This window comes from Crotalus tigris, unplaced genomic scaffold, assembly GCF_016545835.1.
Source record: "Crotalus tigris isolate CLP2741 ecotype Arizona unplaced genomic scaffold, ASM1654583v1 scf7180000018340.3345759, whole genome shotgun sequence".
Lineage (NCBI taxonomy): Eukaryota > Metazoa > Chordata > Lepidosauria > Squamata > Viperidae > Crotalus > Crotalus tigris.
In genome coordinates this window covers 1,389,846-1,404,841 of record NW_024096953.1, presented here as the reverse complement: position 1 = coordinate 1,404,841, position 14,996 = coordinate 1,389,846, and the positions used below count along the sequence as shown (strand labels likewise).

Sequence of the window (14,996 nt, the reverse complement as noted above, 5' to 3'; positions counted from 1 at the left end):
TGGTTTAGCATAATAAACTACAAATGACTCAGAAATTGATTTCATGCAAATTCCAAGAGGCATTAACTTGCTTTGAATTTCGGCATAGAGTTGTCCAATTCCAAATGTACCAATGCCAGTCTGATGCAATGTTTTTTTAAAGAAAAATATGGACCGAGGTGTTCTTGAGAATTATGTACGAGTATATACAAGAAGTGAGCACCACATCCTAGAGTCGGACGTAACTCCTCAGAGAAATCTTTACCCTTTTTACATACAAGACACAAACATGCATGCACACACGCTTTACACAAATATGTGGTAACCATTTGTTTTATTGCTGGCGGCCCATTCCTCCAGCCATGCCTAGATCTTCCCTTCCATCTGAAATCATTTCCAGCTTAATTGCTTTTGTATATTAGAAAAAAACCCCGGAAGTTTAAGCAAAATTCAACAGACCACAAGGCTAACAGAACCAAGACAGAGTTGGATTAAATGCCAAATTGTTTGTACCAATGCCGTACCAATGTCCCCCCCCCTCCCTCTCTCCCTCCCTCTCTCTCTCTCTCTCTCTCTCTCTCTCTCTTTCTCTCTTCTTTTTATGCCCAAGATGTTATAAAAACATCCTTGGAAAAATAAAGCGCTTTTAACCCCATAGGTTAAACCCCAACTGGGGGGCTTAAGCATCTCCGTTCCCCTTGTGCCTCTCTGCCCCTAAATGAAAGGGGCAGCTTTATCTGGGGAGGGGGCTGGGTTGCCCTTTTTGTCCTCTCACACAAGCCCAAATGCTCCCCCCTCCCAAAAAATAACCCATCCTGGGTCAAGGGGGGGCTTTGTCCACTAGGGGGAGCAGCTCTGAGCCTCACTAAAGGGGGCTGGGGGGGCAGAGAGTCTCTCCCCACCCTTGCAAGCAAGATGCTTTTGAGGATCCTGAAAATATAGGTAGTCCTCAACTTACAACGGTTCACTTAATGACCATTCAAAGTTACAACGGCACTTATGACCTTTCCTCACACTTACGACCATTGCAGCCTCCCCCATGGTCACGCGATTAAAATTCAGACACTATGCAACTGACTCGTATTTATGACGGTCGCAGGGTCCTGGGATCATGTGATCCCCTTTTGCGGCTTTCTGACAAGCAAAGTCAAATGAGGCAAAGTTCACTTTACCACCATCTTGCTCAGCAACAAACATTTTGGGCTCAATTGTGATCATAAATTGAGGACTGCCTGTAAACGCAGACATAGGAAGCACCCCTTTTGACCCAACAGCATCAGAAACCAATAGCCTAGATTTGGGGGTGCTGGGGGGTCAGTACACATAGGGTCAAGTGTTCCTTTCCACCCCAAACTCCCTGGACCCTCGTAACATCTCCTGAAGACAGAGCAGGCTCCATCCAGCAGGCCAGCAGCTCCTGGCCTCTCCTTGTAATAATAATAATAATAATAATAAAGTTGGAAGGCACCTTGGAGGTCATCTAGTCCAACCCCCTCCTCACGCAGGAAACCCTATACCATTTCAGACAAATGGCCATCCAGTCTCTTCTTAAAAATTTCCAGTGTTGGAGCATTCACTGCTTCTGGAGGCAGGTTGTTCCACTGATTAATTGTTCTCACTGTCAGGAAGTTTCTCCTTAGTTCTAGGTTGCTTCTCTCCTTGATTAGTTTCCATCTGTTGCTTCTTGTCCTGCCTTCAGGTGCTTTAGAAAATAGCTTGACTCCCTCTTCTTTGTGGCAGAGATATTGGAATACTGCTACCATGTCCCCCCTCGTCCTTCTCTTCATTAAACTAGACATACCCAATTCCAGCAGCCATTCCTTATTTTTTTTAGCCTCCAGTCCCCTAATCATCTTTGTTGCTCTTCTCTGTGCTCTTTCTAGAGTTGTTTCCGAAGACTTCAAGCCTCTGCTGCCCTCGGGGTCTTCGGAGGCCCAGATTCCCTCCCCCCCCACTCACCAGAGCTGGCCTGGCCAAGAGCCGGCATCCCAGGCCATCTGGACCTCCCCCGTCCGGAACCCAGGAGCATCACTGCAAGGAGAGCAAAAAAGCTGCCCTCTTCTCCAGTCCCAAGGCTCGCAGGCTGCCATTTTAAATTTCCCAGAATGCCCCCAAGGCAACGCCAGCAGAAGGCCATCTGCTTCGGGGAGGTTGTGACCCTTAACCGGGCATCTTCTGAAAGCCAGGCAAGGAGACCAAAGAGAGCCAGGGCAAAGGAGCTTTCTCCTCCTAAGGTCAGGCCAGCAGAAGGGGGGCCGACACCCCGGTGACACAAGCCAGGTCTGGCCAGTATGAATAGAACAAGCTAATTTACACAGGAAGTAAGCACTTACCAGACCCTTCATCCCCACACACAAAAATATCGGCCCTATCTGGAAACAATTACAGCCGGTTAACTTGATCGGCCTGCCGCTAGAATTAGCTGCAAACAGAAATATTTTTTTTCACCTCCTCGGCATCAGGCAGCGAAGCGGCCCCTGAGTTTGACTGATGGGACATATGCAGTAATTACTCATTTTTAGAAGTCGTTCCTTGAAAACCATCAGGGTGGGTAAAACAGTTGCTAATTCTGAATGAAAAGGAGCACCTCGTGAGGGAAGAAATCAGAACCGTTTTGGGCGGGCACTGGGATAAGGAAACTATGAATCTGCTCCATGTTTGAAAAGAGCAGGCAATTACTCAGATGTGGCGTTTGGTGTCATTGTGACATTCACAATTATTTGTGGCATCTTTGCGTAAGTGAGGGGAGGGAGCTTCCTTTTCCATGATGTTTTAGTGGTCTTTGTTTCTTCTCCTAGCGGTGCAATCCAAAGTTGCAGCGTTCAGCGGCAAAAGAAAGTTGCATCCCAGACTTGAGAGAGGGAGGGAGGGAGGGAGGGAGAGAGAGAGAGAGAGGGGGGGGGGGATCATCAATTTTAGTTGTGGTTAATTCAACTTTGCAAAAGAGGGTGAGAAATTAAATGGCCAATAACGAGGCTGTGGCTCACTGCTCATTTCATCCTTCAAGTATTTCTTCCTTCCCTCGAAAATAATCAAGTCGGTGTGAATTGGCTAATTGGCTGGGTTGATGTCCCACAACGTCTCTCTCTCTCTCTCTCTCTCTCTCTCTCTGTGTGTGTGTGTGTGTGTGTGTGTGTGTGTGTGTGTGAGAGAGAGAGAGAGAGAGAGAGAGAGAGAGAGAGAAAGAGAATAAGTGAGCAATGCGTATTAACCCTGCTGCTTTCTCAGATGGCCAGTGCAAAGGACATCCATGATGGCTGCACTGATTTAAAGGGGACCCATCCGTCATATCCAGGGGTCCTTTGATCTTACAGGATTGTGGGACCCTTCCAAACACCGTCAGTCAGAAAGCAGAGGCCACGGGGCCATTTTAAGACAGAAATTAATTAATTAGAATTAGTGTGTTGCCTCTTGATTCAAAGAATTTGTCGTTGGATGGAATACAGCTGGGAAGTTCAAATTTGTGACATTGGAATCCTTTGCAAAAAGCAAAGTCTGAGGCTTTCCCAGACACTCAGACCCAGCTTTGTGGATATCCAGAGCTCTGCAGTGATCAACAAGCTGTTAACCAGGTTTATTAACCATCCATCAGGCAGAAGCCCCCGCTGCTGTTCAGCATCATCATTTTTGCACTGAGCCAAGAAAGGAAGAGGTTTTCTCTGGAGGTGGCCCTTCGGGCTCCCCCAATAATCGTCCAGGTCTGGAGGTCAGTTAATCCTGGGGGCCCCTCTGCTCAAAGGAGCCCTGAGCAGCAGCCGAGGTCATTTCCCCACCGCTTCTCCAGCCATGCCAAAAGGTCCGGCTTTGTGTCCCTTCAGCGAGGTTGCCACGAAGTTGTCAATCACCAGTGATTCAGGGGCTTTGTTTGGAAGCGGGGAGGCAGTTACACTTTTAAGGAAGCCCTCCCCCCCCCCCCCCAAGCTTGCAGGAGTCTGACTTGATGCAGTTGTAGAAAGCATAAGCTTCCCTTTTGGACCTGGAGTAATTCATCACCACCACAATCCAGATTATTATTATTATTTAAAAAAAACAGGGTTCTCCCTATTGAGAAGCATGGCCAGCAGAGCTTCCCAAAGCAATGCATTGAGTTTTAACCTCCTCAAAGGGCCGGAGAAAGTCCGAAAGGCGCCTTCATGTGCCTGGCTACACTTCTGCTCCCCAAGTTGCTATGGCATCCAGTGGCCAATTCAGGACCAGTTGAAATGGAATAGGGTTTCCTGCCTGAGCAGGTGGTTGGACTAGAAGACCTCCAAGGTCCCCTCCAACTTTTCTGTTGTTCTGTTGTTCTGATTTGTGGGACCGCCTCTCCATGATTATATCTACTCACTCCACTAGACTCAGCAGGAAAGGTGATCCTATTGGTCAAAATTGCCATCTTGTGGGACCCAGGAAGCAGGACTTTTCTGTTGCAATGCCTGCTCTCTGGCGGTCTGTGCCCTCCGCCCCAGAGATTAGGCTGGCCCAGAACTGCTGCCACGGACGCATTCCCAGGCAAAGGAATTGCAGTGTTAGGGAAAGTCCATGATGTGGTTGTTACTTATCTAGCTGGTCTGATGCCTCAGCTGTTGTTTATGCTCCATATTATCTTTGATTCTTGTCGTTTTTATATGTTGTAAGCCACCTTGAGTCGCTACTGAAAGAGGCACACTATATCAATCAATCAATCAATCAATCAGTTAGTCAGTCAATCATCCATCCATCCATCCCTGACATCAAAAGCACTATTTCATAGTCACCACCACCAAAGGGAGGAACTGCCAAAGTAACTCAATATCTTCTCCCCACCCAAGATCTCTTGGAAGGACAAGGGGACCTCGGCCCCCTTTCCCTACCACCTGCCTGCATTCCATGGATGGAAACAGTTAACTCCCAAAGTTCAAGGCCACTCGCAGCTCTCCACCTCGGAGAGAAAGAGCTCCCCCCCCCCCCCCGGCTTCCTTCTGGGGAGGGCTCCTTCCACACTCCCAGCTCCCAACCAGGGCCTGAACCTGGGTGGCAGCACTCATTTCTGGAGTCCTCTCGACCATAAAGCAAAGAAGAAGCACCTCCGTGGCCAGATCAGGGCTGGCCCACAAAGCCCCTTACCAGATGGGCGGCTGCAGGAGCAGCCACCCCACTGCTTTCCATTAGCCAGCCGCAATGCCAGGTGCCACTAATAAGGTCCATCAGCCAGAAAGGAGAGCACGCCAAGCCAGCCCCACACATTCTGGAAGTTATCACTGTCAAACATTTGGGGGGGGGGGAGCCAGAGCTGTGGAGAAGCCAGAGGCAATCCATCGCAGAGCGGTTAGTGCAACATAGGAGAGAAAAACACACATGAAGTCATTGTCTTCTTCAAGGTCCAAAGTTGGAGGTGATCGTAGCACCTGGCCAACGTGCTAGAGATGCAGCTGTACCATTTGGCCACCAAGTTGAAGTTTTGATCACACACTGAGCACACACACACATACGTGCCTGATCCAAAGCCCCAGGCGTGGGATGAGCCCCTCCCCCAAATTCCACGCATCACCTAAAATTAAAAGCATAATTCCTTTTGAAAAAAACGAATGACGCTTTCATTCATTTCACTGCATTTAAAAGCATCCGTGCTATTATTCCCTTCCCCAAACTGGCAACTAAAAGCTGCAATCAATGCAAATATTAAATTAAATCTGATCTTCTCTGAATGTTGTTGGAAACTTTCTATTTACAGAAGTTGACGGTTCGGTGCTCACTGCTTGTTCTGTGCGTCAGAACCACAGCCCCCATTTGGGAGAGAGAAACAGGTGGTGGCAAAGTTGCAGGTCTCAAATAAGAAGAAATTTTGGTCAAGAGGTTCCCCAAATTCAGCAGCCTTCAAAGACCTTCGGGAAGCCGGAACAAGAAGCAACAGAGGAATCGCAGTCATCAACTCTGAATTTCTTCTGTCTGAATATCTTCTGTTACACACATTTTGCCCAGAAATATCTTGTCACCATTTTCTGCCATGCAGAATTTAGCAAAAAAGCACCATTCAAAAGAATAACAAAGATTCAATTAACGCTGACTTTCATTTGTGATTCTAAAGTAATGTCACGAATGAAGCCAGCATATATTAGAAAGTCCTGTGCAGATTTGGCTAAAATTCCTCAAATTATCCCACATTTTAAATTAAGGTTTACACAGTTCTGAACATTAGTTAGCTTTTGATATGAGAATTATCACTTGGTATTAATAAATGATGGGAAAACAATAACGTAGGTAACTCAAGGTACAGGGGGATTCCTCAAATTTCTCAGTAAGTGTGATAAAATATGGTACATCAAACATTCTTTATTATGTGTCAACTTTTTCAGACAAATAAGAATGAAATCTGTCCATTGTCAAAGCTCTAAACAATTCAAATTTACTCTTATTTTCCAAGCGTCCCACTGCCTTTTGGAAATCATGATTATTAACAAAACCTCTTTAGTTTTCTGATCTGTGCCTTAAAAATTGTTTAACCAAAATGACCTCCAAAGAAGGGGGAGTTAACAGAAAATCAAGAAACCACAGGCACTGGTATCAATGTGTCACGTCTCATAAAAATTCAGGTTGCAATAAATATCAGGGAGACCAAAATTGTCAGCACCTTCAGATGAAATTTTCCAGATTCGATGGCCTGATTTAAATGACAAGCAAAGTTTAACTAAATCTGGGGCATATTGTGGAATTAGTCTTCTCATTGTCGTCCTCGGAATCTTCCTTTTTCGCCCTACATTTTCCCTCTCCCCTGGAAAAAAAATGCACTAGCCAGACTGTATTAAGAGCATCATAAATAAGTAATTCCTCCCGCTACAGGTGTTGCTTCAATTACATCTAAAAGAACACAGAACATGACGCTTAAAAAAAGCAGCTTTTTTTAGACGAAAAACCCACCAGCCCTTCTATTTCTTTTTTTAAAAGTACCTTTTTAAGAGTGAAAAATCTGCCACCTTACTCATCAATTCAGCAGTTCACGTGGAGCCAAGCAACCATTTGACGGGATTAAGGAAATTCAAACCTCAGAGTGAAGCCGGCAGGGACAGAAGAAACAACCAAGGTTATCGACCAGCTCTGGCAATTCCAGAATGGCTCAGTATTTAAAATCCCCAACCGTGACACTTCCCAGCTGGGCAAGGCTTGATGCCAGAGCACCTCAGAAGGCAGGCAGGCAGGCACCTGATCCTTGAACCAGAGGGTAGCAAGGGGCGGCGGGGGGGGGGATCCCCTTGGACCACTGGTTCCTGGCGTGACCTGGCCTTCAAAAGCCTGCTGTGATTTTATAGAATAATGTTTCTTCCTGACTTCCATGATATTTGAGACCCGGCTTCTTCCTCTTTGTTTTCTTGGAGACAGAGACCCCAGCCATTTCCACAGCCCAGGTGAGGAGCAGACATTAGGGATTGGCACAGAGAAGACAAACCAGGTTATGAGGTGGGCTTCAGATCCCTCTGTCCCTCACAGTGTATCCAGGAAAGCCCCCTCCAACTTGCTCCTCTCTTCCCATTATCCTCAAATCTTTAGGAGGCTCAACGCTCCCCGGGGAACTGTGCCCCTTCCTGGGGGGGGGGGTTTCAGCTCAGGAACAGGAACTGGTCCCTGGCTACAGAGCAGGGTCAATAGAGCCAAGGTTAGCAGGGGCGAGGAGCTGAAAAGCCAGCCCTGAATGCCGGCAAAGCCATTTTTGTGGGAGGGGGAATCAATCCTTCCTGGGTGGCCCAATGGCCAAGGGGTTGACCTCAATGGGCAAAGCGCGTGGGACAGGTGCCAGAGGCAGCCCAACTGCCCGTAAGTTGTGGCCCTGCTCAGAAGAGAGGATTTGCTGCTCCACCCTAGATTAGAGTTACTGTTCCTAAAAGTCACCAAGCCCAAAGCAGCCTGCTCCTCGCCGGCCTTGCCAATGTACATTATGTACATTTGGACTACAGTAATTAAACTTGTCGGCTCATTAAAACATCTCTGAGCATCTTCTGCATTGTGGCTCAAATCCTATTAGCAGGCTGCCTTCTAATATGTTTACACAGTGTTAGAGGCACAAGAAATATGTTTCACTCTGCACCTCGGCTACAAATGTTTGCACAAGACGAAGGCACCGAAGGCACCGGGCTGCTGGGCACGCTTTTTGTTTTTCTGCATGACAAGTAAGGCCAGGTACAGCCAAGGAGCCCTGCCAAGCCCTTTCTACCTTCCAGACCCTTGCAGACAGACTGAGCAGGGGGGGGGTCCTTATTGGGGCTGAGCAAAAAGAATCCCCCAAAGGATCAACTGCCTGCTCAGGAAATGGAGAAGCCCAGAAATGAAGCACAAACCGGCATTCATGAAAAATAATAAGTGAGTTAAGTCCCCCCAAGAAACAGACAGACCCACAATATTTTTCGAGAAAGCGCTGCCTTTATAGGAACAGCTGCCTATCAAAATGGACTCTCCCCTTCCGTGCATTTGATATGATTTTTTAACAATAGGGACCTCTTAAGCAGCCGAGTTCAAATGAAAGCAATGCTCAAAACTACAACTGAGTGAAGACAGATTTTCATATATTAACCTCCCTTCAGAGATCAATTTGTTTTTTAATGTGCTGCTCCACTTAAAGCCACTGTGGAGGTTGATGACCCAAAAGGACATTTTAAACTTTTTTAAAGGGAATCTGTCACCAAGAAGAGCATTAAACTACTTCAGAGGAGCAGCAACTACACATTCTGAGCAGTGTGCTTGGTTTTTAGTTACTGTGGACATATTACAAAGATTTACATGGGAACTTTGCAGAAATTCTAACAATATTTAAAACAGACCAATAAATAAAAACAAACTTTGGCAATCATCTTAAACTGATCCAGTGCCCAAAACAGCAATTTCTGCATAAACCTAAAAATGCATGTTGGGGTCAAAATTTGCCATTCAGAAGGCTGAGCCTAAGCTGGCCTAAACGAAAGTAGCTACTAGCAAGCAACTCAGCCCAGCAAACATTACTTAAATCCTGCTTTGCATTAATAAACTGGAGCAGCTTCTACAAGAATAAAGCTGAGTTTAGGGGGGCAAATTAAACTGAGTAAAGAATGGCCATCCAGATGCTACTGACTGCAACTCCCATCACCACCGCTGGCCTTGGATGGGGGGGGGGACAGCATTTCACAGCACGCAAAGGATTAAACATTTCTCCTTGGACTGCAGCCTCCCAATTTCATCTCAGCAGCATAGAAGAATCTCTGTTCTTTCTTGGAACACACACTTATGTGGCTTCCACAGTTTCTGTCCTCCCACAGTTTGTTCCCAAAGACAAACTTAAGAGGAGTCCTGCGACTGGACCAGACCAAGGGACACGCTTACTCCAGACTTCCATGGCTGAGCAAATATATTCAGGAAGCCTGCATACCGGGGCAATAGGACGCTGGTCCGCCTTCTACTGTTGCTCCCTAGCAAGGCTGCTGTCTCCAAGTGGCTAACAGAGAGCAGCTTCATTGTCAGCCTGGCCAAAGAAGAGAAGTTCCTCCTTGAGTCACCATTTCTATTCTGAAGACCAACTTACAATGATGTCACTACAGAGCTTTTTCCCGGCTTTAAATTTTTCTTTTTCTCCCTAGCTGCTTTTATTTTCCCTTACTAGCAAGAGGCGTTTCCTGCAACTCAGTGCCTTGCCCTGAATTTTTTAAAAAGAAACATCATCAAGTCCATCAGAACCACAGCCAGTTTGCCTCCGCCCCCCCAGAATGACCTTTTTGAGCCCAAGCACAAAACACCAAAAGGGGGGAGGAGAATAAGGGCTACCTGTGCTGTTCCACTGTCTCGTTGTCCGGCAGCTCCACCCCACAAACGCTGCACTGCTCACCGACAGTCCGGTGTTCGGTTTTGATTCCCACGGCCAGTTCCCCGAGTTTGTTAAAGAGCTCTCTCTGGATGAAGCCCTGAGGGAGCAGCCCTCCGTAGGAGCCGAAGTCCATGGAGACTGCCAGGGCCGGCTGCACGTGCAGGGTGGGGGCCATGGAGACGGGCAGGCCGAGCACGGACTCGCTCTTGTGATTGGGCAGTACTGAATAGATGCCCATCGGCTTCTCCCCGCGGGAGGCCAAGAGGTCTGGCCCAACCATGGGGCCTGGCACTGCCTCAGTGGGCTGCTCCGTGTTGTCATCCCGGGGGTAGTGAAGTTCCCGGGCGCTTGTGATGACGCTGCTGCGGGTCGGGGTTCCAGGCCCTTGCTTGCTCTTATCCTCTGCTTTGTCCCCCCCGGAAGCGCCCAGCTCGGCTGACCTGGGGCTCTCGTGGCTGGAGGCCTCCTCCACCTGCATGGCTTCGGTCTTCAGCTCAGACACGGCCAGGGACCGGCCACTGGCAGAGTGCAGATCCTGGAGGGCCTGGTGGGGCAGAGCCCCCTGCAAGAGCGACTGGCCGATGCTCATCAAGCTGTCCACAGCAGTCTTGGTGGGGCTCATAGCCGCCAAGCCGAAGGAGGTGGAGACCGAGGGGCTGTGCTCCCCCATCGTCCCCATCAGGGTCTGGCTGGCCAGGCTGGAGTAGCCGCTCTCCTCGCTGGAATGGTTGGAGATCAGAATGTTCTTAATGTATCTGGACTTGCGGTCCTCCTCCTCTTCGGCCCCACCGTCGGTCATGCTGACTTCAGCCTCGTTGTCTTCTGATGCCTGGATGGTCTCCAGGATCTTCAAGCACTGTTCCTCCAGATACTCAATCTCCAGGATCTCGGCCGCATAGAGCAGGTCATCCAGGTCCTCAACTCTGGCCTGCAAGGTGGCAGTGTAGGCGTACTCCAGAATCTGCTGGAAGGTCTTTGGCGAGAGAAAGTCCAAGGTGTAATGCTGACTGTTGCGGTGGAAAAGGATCTCAAACATCTTGCTGGTGCATGCCAAGACGGTCCGGTGGGCATGGAATTCTTGGCTGTCCACCAGGATCACCACGTCGCACAGGGTGCCAGCCAGGCGCATCTGGTTGGCTTTCTGGAGAAGGCCAGTAGCGTGGCTGGAGTTCTGGAGCTGAACTGTACCCATCTTAGTCAAATCCATAATGCTCCTCCCGGGCTGCAGGCATTAGGGAGTCTTTCTACAGTCTTTCTGTCCAAAACCGTCTCTTGGGGGGGTCAACAATCTGGAAGGGGAAAGGAGGAAGAGAAGTTTTATAGGGGAAACGTGGTTCAGCGACGTGGGATCACAGCGATGGAAACCCGCCAGAGAACCCAACCTGAGGACAGGGAAGGGCTGTTAGTCCAGGTGGGGGTGGGAAAGGGAAGGAACATCAGCCTTGGTTCTTCATGTGGTCAAGTCCTTCTCTGACCAAAAGGAAACTGAACCCCATTAGGTGGGCACAGGAAGGGCATAGGGGGGTCAATGGGAGAAGGACCCACCATCTAACCCAGATTGCCATCCCGAGCAGTCTTTTTCCAACCAGCCCAACTTCTTCAATATCCAGCTTGCCCAAACACAGCTGTGTGGTTTCCCTGGCAACACCAAGGAAGCGGCTTGTCCCTGCCTACTTGTGGGATGCTTTTCCACTTTCCAGGTTAGTTGTTTATCAAAACCCTTAGCCTGACATTCAGATTTCTTAATGGTATCCCATCCCTAATAGTTATCTATCTCTCCCAAACTGAATTGGGACAGTATAGTAGCATCACTGCACGCACACACCTCGCCACCATTGAAAATCTTTTGAGGCAGGAATTTTGTGTTGTTTCCCCCCCCCCCCATAAGTTCTTAAAATTGAGAAAAAAAGAGGAAAATAGAGGGAAGAAATAGGGGCTCAATTCTAGTCCCCAAATGGGGTAGCCGCGCTCTCTCTCCCAAGCACTTTGACTTCCAGTGGATCCCAAAATGACCTCTCTCCCCACAGACTCCAGTGGGAAAGCAAAGTCTGCCCCCCCCGACCCCTCCCCAGGAGAAGAGGCAGCTTTTGTTAAAGGCTTAAGGCCAACTTCTTTGCCTTAAAAAGCTTGAAAAGCAGTGGCTCCTCGACCCCACAGACCCCCCCTCTGGGAGGGGGGATTATTTCCAAGAAGGAAAGTTGCCCTTAAAAGCTGCCCCATCCAGCCCGGATAACTCGGCCCACTTGGCCCCAATTCTTACCTTTTGGCGCGGGGGGGGGTAGGGGGGGGGCTCCCGTGCAAAACCACGGCTCCCTCAGCAGCAGCAGCAGCAGAGCAGCAGCTGGAGCCCCACAGATTCGGGGCACCTGACTGAGGGGGGGTCGGGGCGAAGGAGGGCACGAGAAATCTAGCAATTTCCCCCCCTCCCCAATATTCGAGGACTCGGGATGGGCCCTTTCGGGGACCTCCGCCCCCCCGTTTCCTCGGCGAGCTTCGCCCAGAGCTGAAGTCTTGCAGAGGGGCGGCCTGGACCCCCCTCAAACAAGGCAAAAAAGGGGGAGATAACACGGTTGCGGGCCCCCCCGGGCCAGGCAGCTGCGCAGCGCGGGACCTGTTGGCCTCCGGTGAGCCTTTCCTCGCCCGTGGCGGCCCCCCCGGAGCGCCTCCCGCCCGCCCAAGGGGGAGGCCGGCGGTTCTCGGGCTGGCCGGCGAAGGAAGGGCGAAAGTGACCCGCCCGCCCCGTCCGGCCGGCCGGCCTCGGAGACGTCCCGCCGACCGCGCTCCCACGACCCTCGGTCGCGTGTCGGCGGCAAACCCGCGCTCCCACGAACCGCGGGCTGGCTCCGGAGAAAGCCGCTCTCCCCGGGCTGTCCTCGCCCGCCCAGCGCGCATCTCGGGCAGCTCCGCGGCCGCCCGACTTGGAAGCAGCCGCCCTTCCCCTCCGCTGGCACCACGCGCCGGCCCCGGGAGCCCGTCTTTCCCCGGCGGAGAGGAGGGGGCGGCTCCCCTCCCGGGACGCTCCTGAGCCGCCCCTAATGCGGAGCGGCCTGAGGGGGCGACGCCGCTCCGCTTCCCCCAGAGCGGCTCCCCCCGCCCCCCCCCGCGCCTCGCCCGGCTCCCGTCCGAGGGGCCGCCGCCCCGAACAGCCCGGGAGCCCCGCCAGCGCCGGGGGGAGCAGCGCGCCCCGTCCCGAGACTTCCCGGAGCCCGCTCGGCAGAAGCGCGCACGAGGCGGTCGAGACGGCGAAGTTGCCGCCGCTCCGGCCCCGCCACTCACCGGCGCGCGGCGTCCCGGGCCAGGCGGGCGGGCGGCTGGAGAGCCCGCGGCGGCGGCGGCGGCGGCGGCGAGGGCAGCGGCGGCGTCGGGCGAGGGCAGAGCATCGCCGGCGGCGCGGCAGGCGAGTTCGCAGCGCCCGCTTCCAGACTCTCTAGCGGGGCTCGGCTGCGCGGCCAGCAAATCACCAGCCGCTGCCTGACGTTGCCGGGCTGGCGAGGCGCGTCGGAGCCGCCCCTCCTCCGCCTCCCCCGCGAAGCCCCGGCCGGGCTCCATCTTGAGTGCTGGCACCGACCGCGCCGCCACCCCCGCCCGCCCGCCTGGCCGGGGCTGCCCTGACCCCTAGTGCCCGGCCCCGGGGAACACAGGCGGACGCCGCTCGGCCCGCCGCCCCGGCTCAGTAGGCGCCTCCCCCGGGGCCAGCCGCCCCGGCGCCGCCCCCTCGGGGGAGATGCGCGCCTGGTGCCGGAGCGGCGCTCTGCACGTGCTCTGGCACCTCTGGGCGGGTGTCCCAGGACGCCGCTGACCGGGAAAGATGCCGGCTTGGCCCCTTCCCCTGCCCGGCCCTGCCTGTGGACGGGGCCGGGGCTGCATCCGCGCGGGAGGGAGGGGCAAAGGGGGCCCCGAGGGCGAAGGGCCCCACCCGCGCCTCGCTTCAGGCGGGTTAGGGGTGCCAATCAGGACTGGGGGGGGAACAGAGGCAGCAGCGGTGCCGGGACGGGCGGGGCCAGCCCGGTTGCGGCCCCGCCCTCGCAAGCGCCCCCCCCCGCCGACCATGGAGCGGACCCGCGCCGGTGCTGGACAGCGCTCGCCGCTTGCCCGCATCCAACATGGAGGCGGCGGCGGCGGCGGCGGCGGGGGAGGGTGGGCGGAGGCGCCCCGCCCCTTTCTCCCGGCCCCGCCCCGCCGCACCTGCTGCTGCCCCCGCTGGCCCGCGCCCAGACTCTGAGTGGGGGGGGGGGCCGCGAGAGCCCCTCCGCCCCGCCAAAGCGCCCGTGCCGAGGCTTCCCCGGGAGATCCGGCCGGCCCTGCCCGCCCGAACGGCCGCCCCGTCCAGCAGGAGCCGGAAGGCGGGTGGGAAGCGCGACTTCGGCCGCTCCAGGCCCGTTTGGCTGCCCTGGGCTCGCCCGGGCCCCTGCCCGACGCAGCTGGAGGGCGCCAGGCGGGGAAGACCAACCTTGGGGGAGGCCAGCGAGGGGCTACAAGCAAGGAAAGGGGCCGAGTCCCCCTCAGCCCCCTGGGCTGCCCTGCCCTAAGAAGGATCCAGGAGAGGGGGGGAGCAGGAGGGGCCCCTTCCCTCTGGGAGAGTCTCTCCCAAGGGAATCTGCTCTGGGGTGCCAGTGGTTCCGCACCCCTTTGCTCCGCCTGGAGCAGCTGCCTGGGATGGCTTCGAGCGGGGACTCGTGCAGAGAGGCGGAGGTGCCACCCAGGGCTCATCCTTCCCCCTTATTTGCTATAATAAGGGATGGGAAACGGCCCATGAAGGTGGGGCCTCCTTTATTTGAATTCATGGGTTCTTCCCCTACACAGAATTTTGGAAATCACCAGACGTCCTCTCGTCCTCTCAGACACCTGGAGAGCTGAGGAGCAAACAGGCTGAATGACACATTATGTCTACACAATTTGAAAAGAAGGAAGCTGCCTTCCCTCGGCTCTTTCTTTCCAGCCATTTCCGTCCTTGGGGGGTGCCAGAATAAGTCCACCTTTGCTGAAAGGAGGAAGACACAAGGCCTGCTAGTCTGCAAAGCTTCATCTGACGCACACACCCCCACACATACATCTTGCCTGGGCTGGGCCAAAATGCACCACACAAGAAGCGGTGTGGAGAGACACCAGTCCCCTCCTGGATTGCATCCTTCACATCCCTGGGCGCTAGAAGCAAACATTTTCAAAAAGCACTTTCCATCTGGCTTCCAGAGATTGTGTAGAAGCAGGGTTGTCCTTCCTTGTCCAGCTGTTGCAC

General features: G+C 53.1%; 1 protein-coding gene across 2 annotated transcripts in view; it reads right to left on the bottom strand.

Moving 5' to 3' along the window:
- ZBTB16 (zinc finger and BTB domain containing 16) overlaps positions 1-13,284 on the bottom strand; it is a 125,788-nt gene extending 112,504 nt beyond the window's left edge. The window contains exons 1-2 of one of the 2 annotated variants that reach the window (XM_039350497.1): positions 13,037-13,284; positions 9,721-11,049 (exon numbers count right to left, since the gene is read on the bottom strand). In XM_039350497.1, coding sequence (XP_039206431.1) covers positions 9,721-10,967 — 1,247 coding nt within the window. In that variant the 5' untranslated portion in view covers positions 10,968-11,049; positions 13,037-13,284. The remainder of the gene's footprint in view (positions 1-9,720; positions 11,050-13,036) is intronic. The other variant, XM_039350496.1, reaches the window with a different exon arrangement.
- Positions 13,285-14,996: the final 1,712 nt, after the last annotated feature.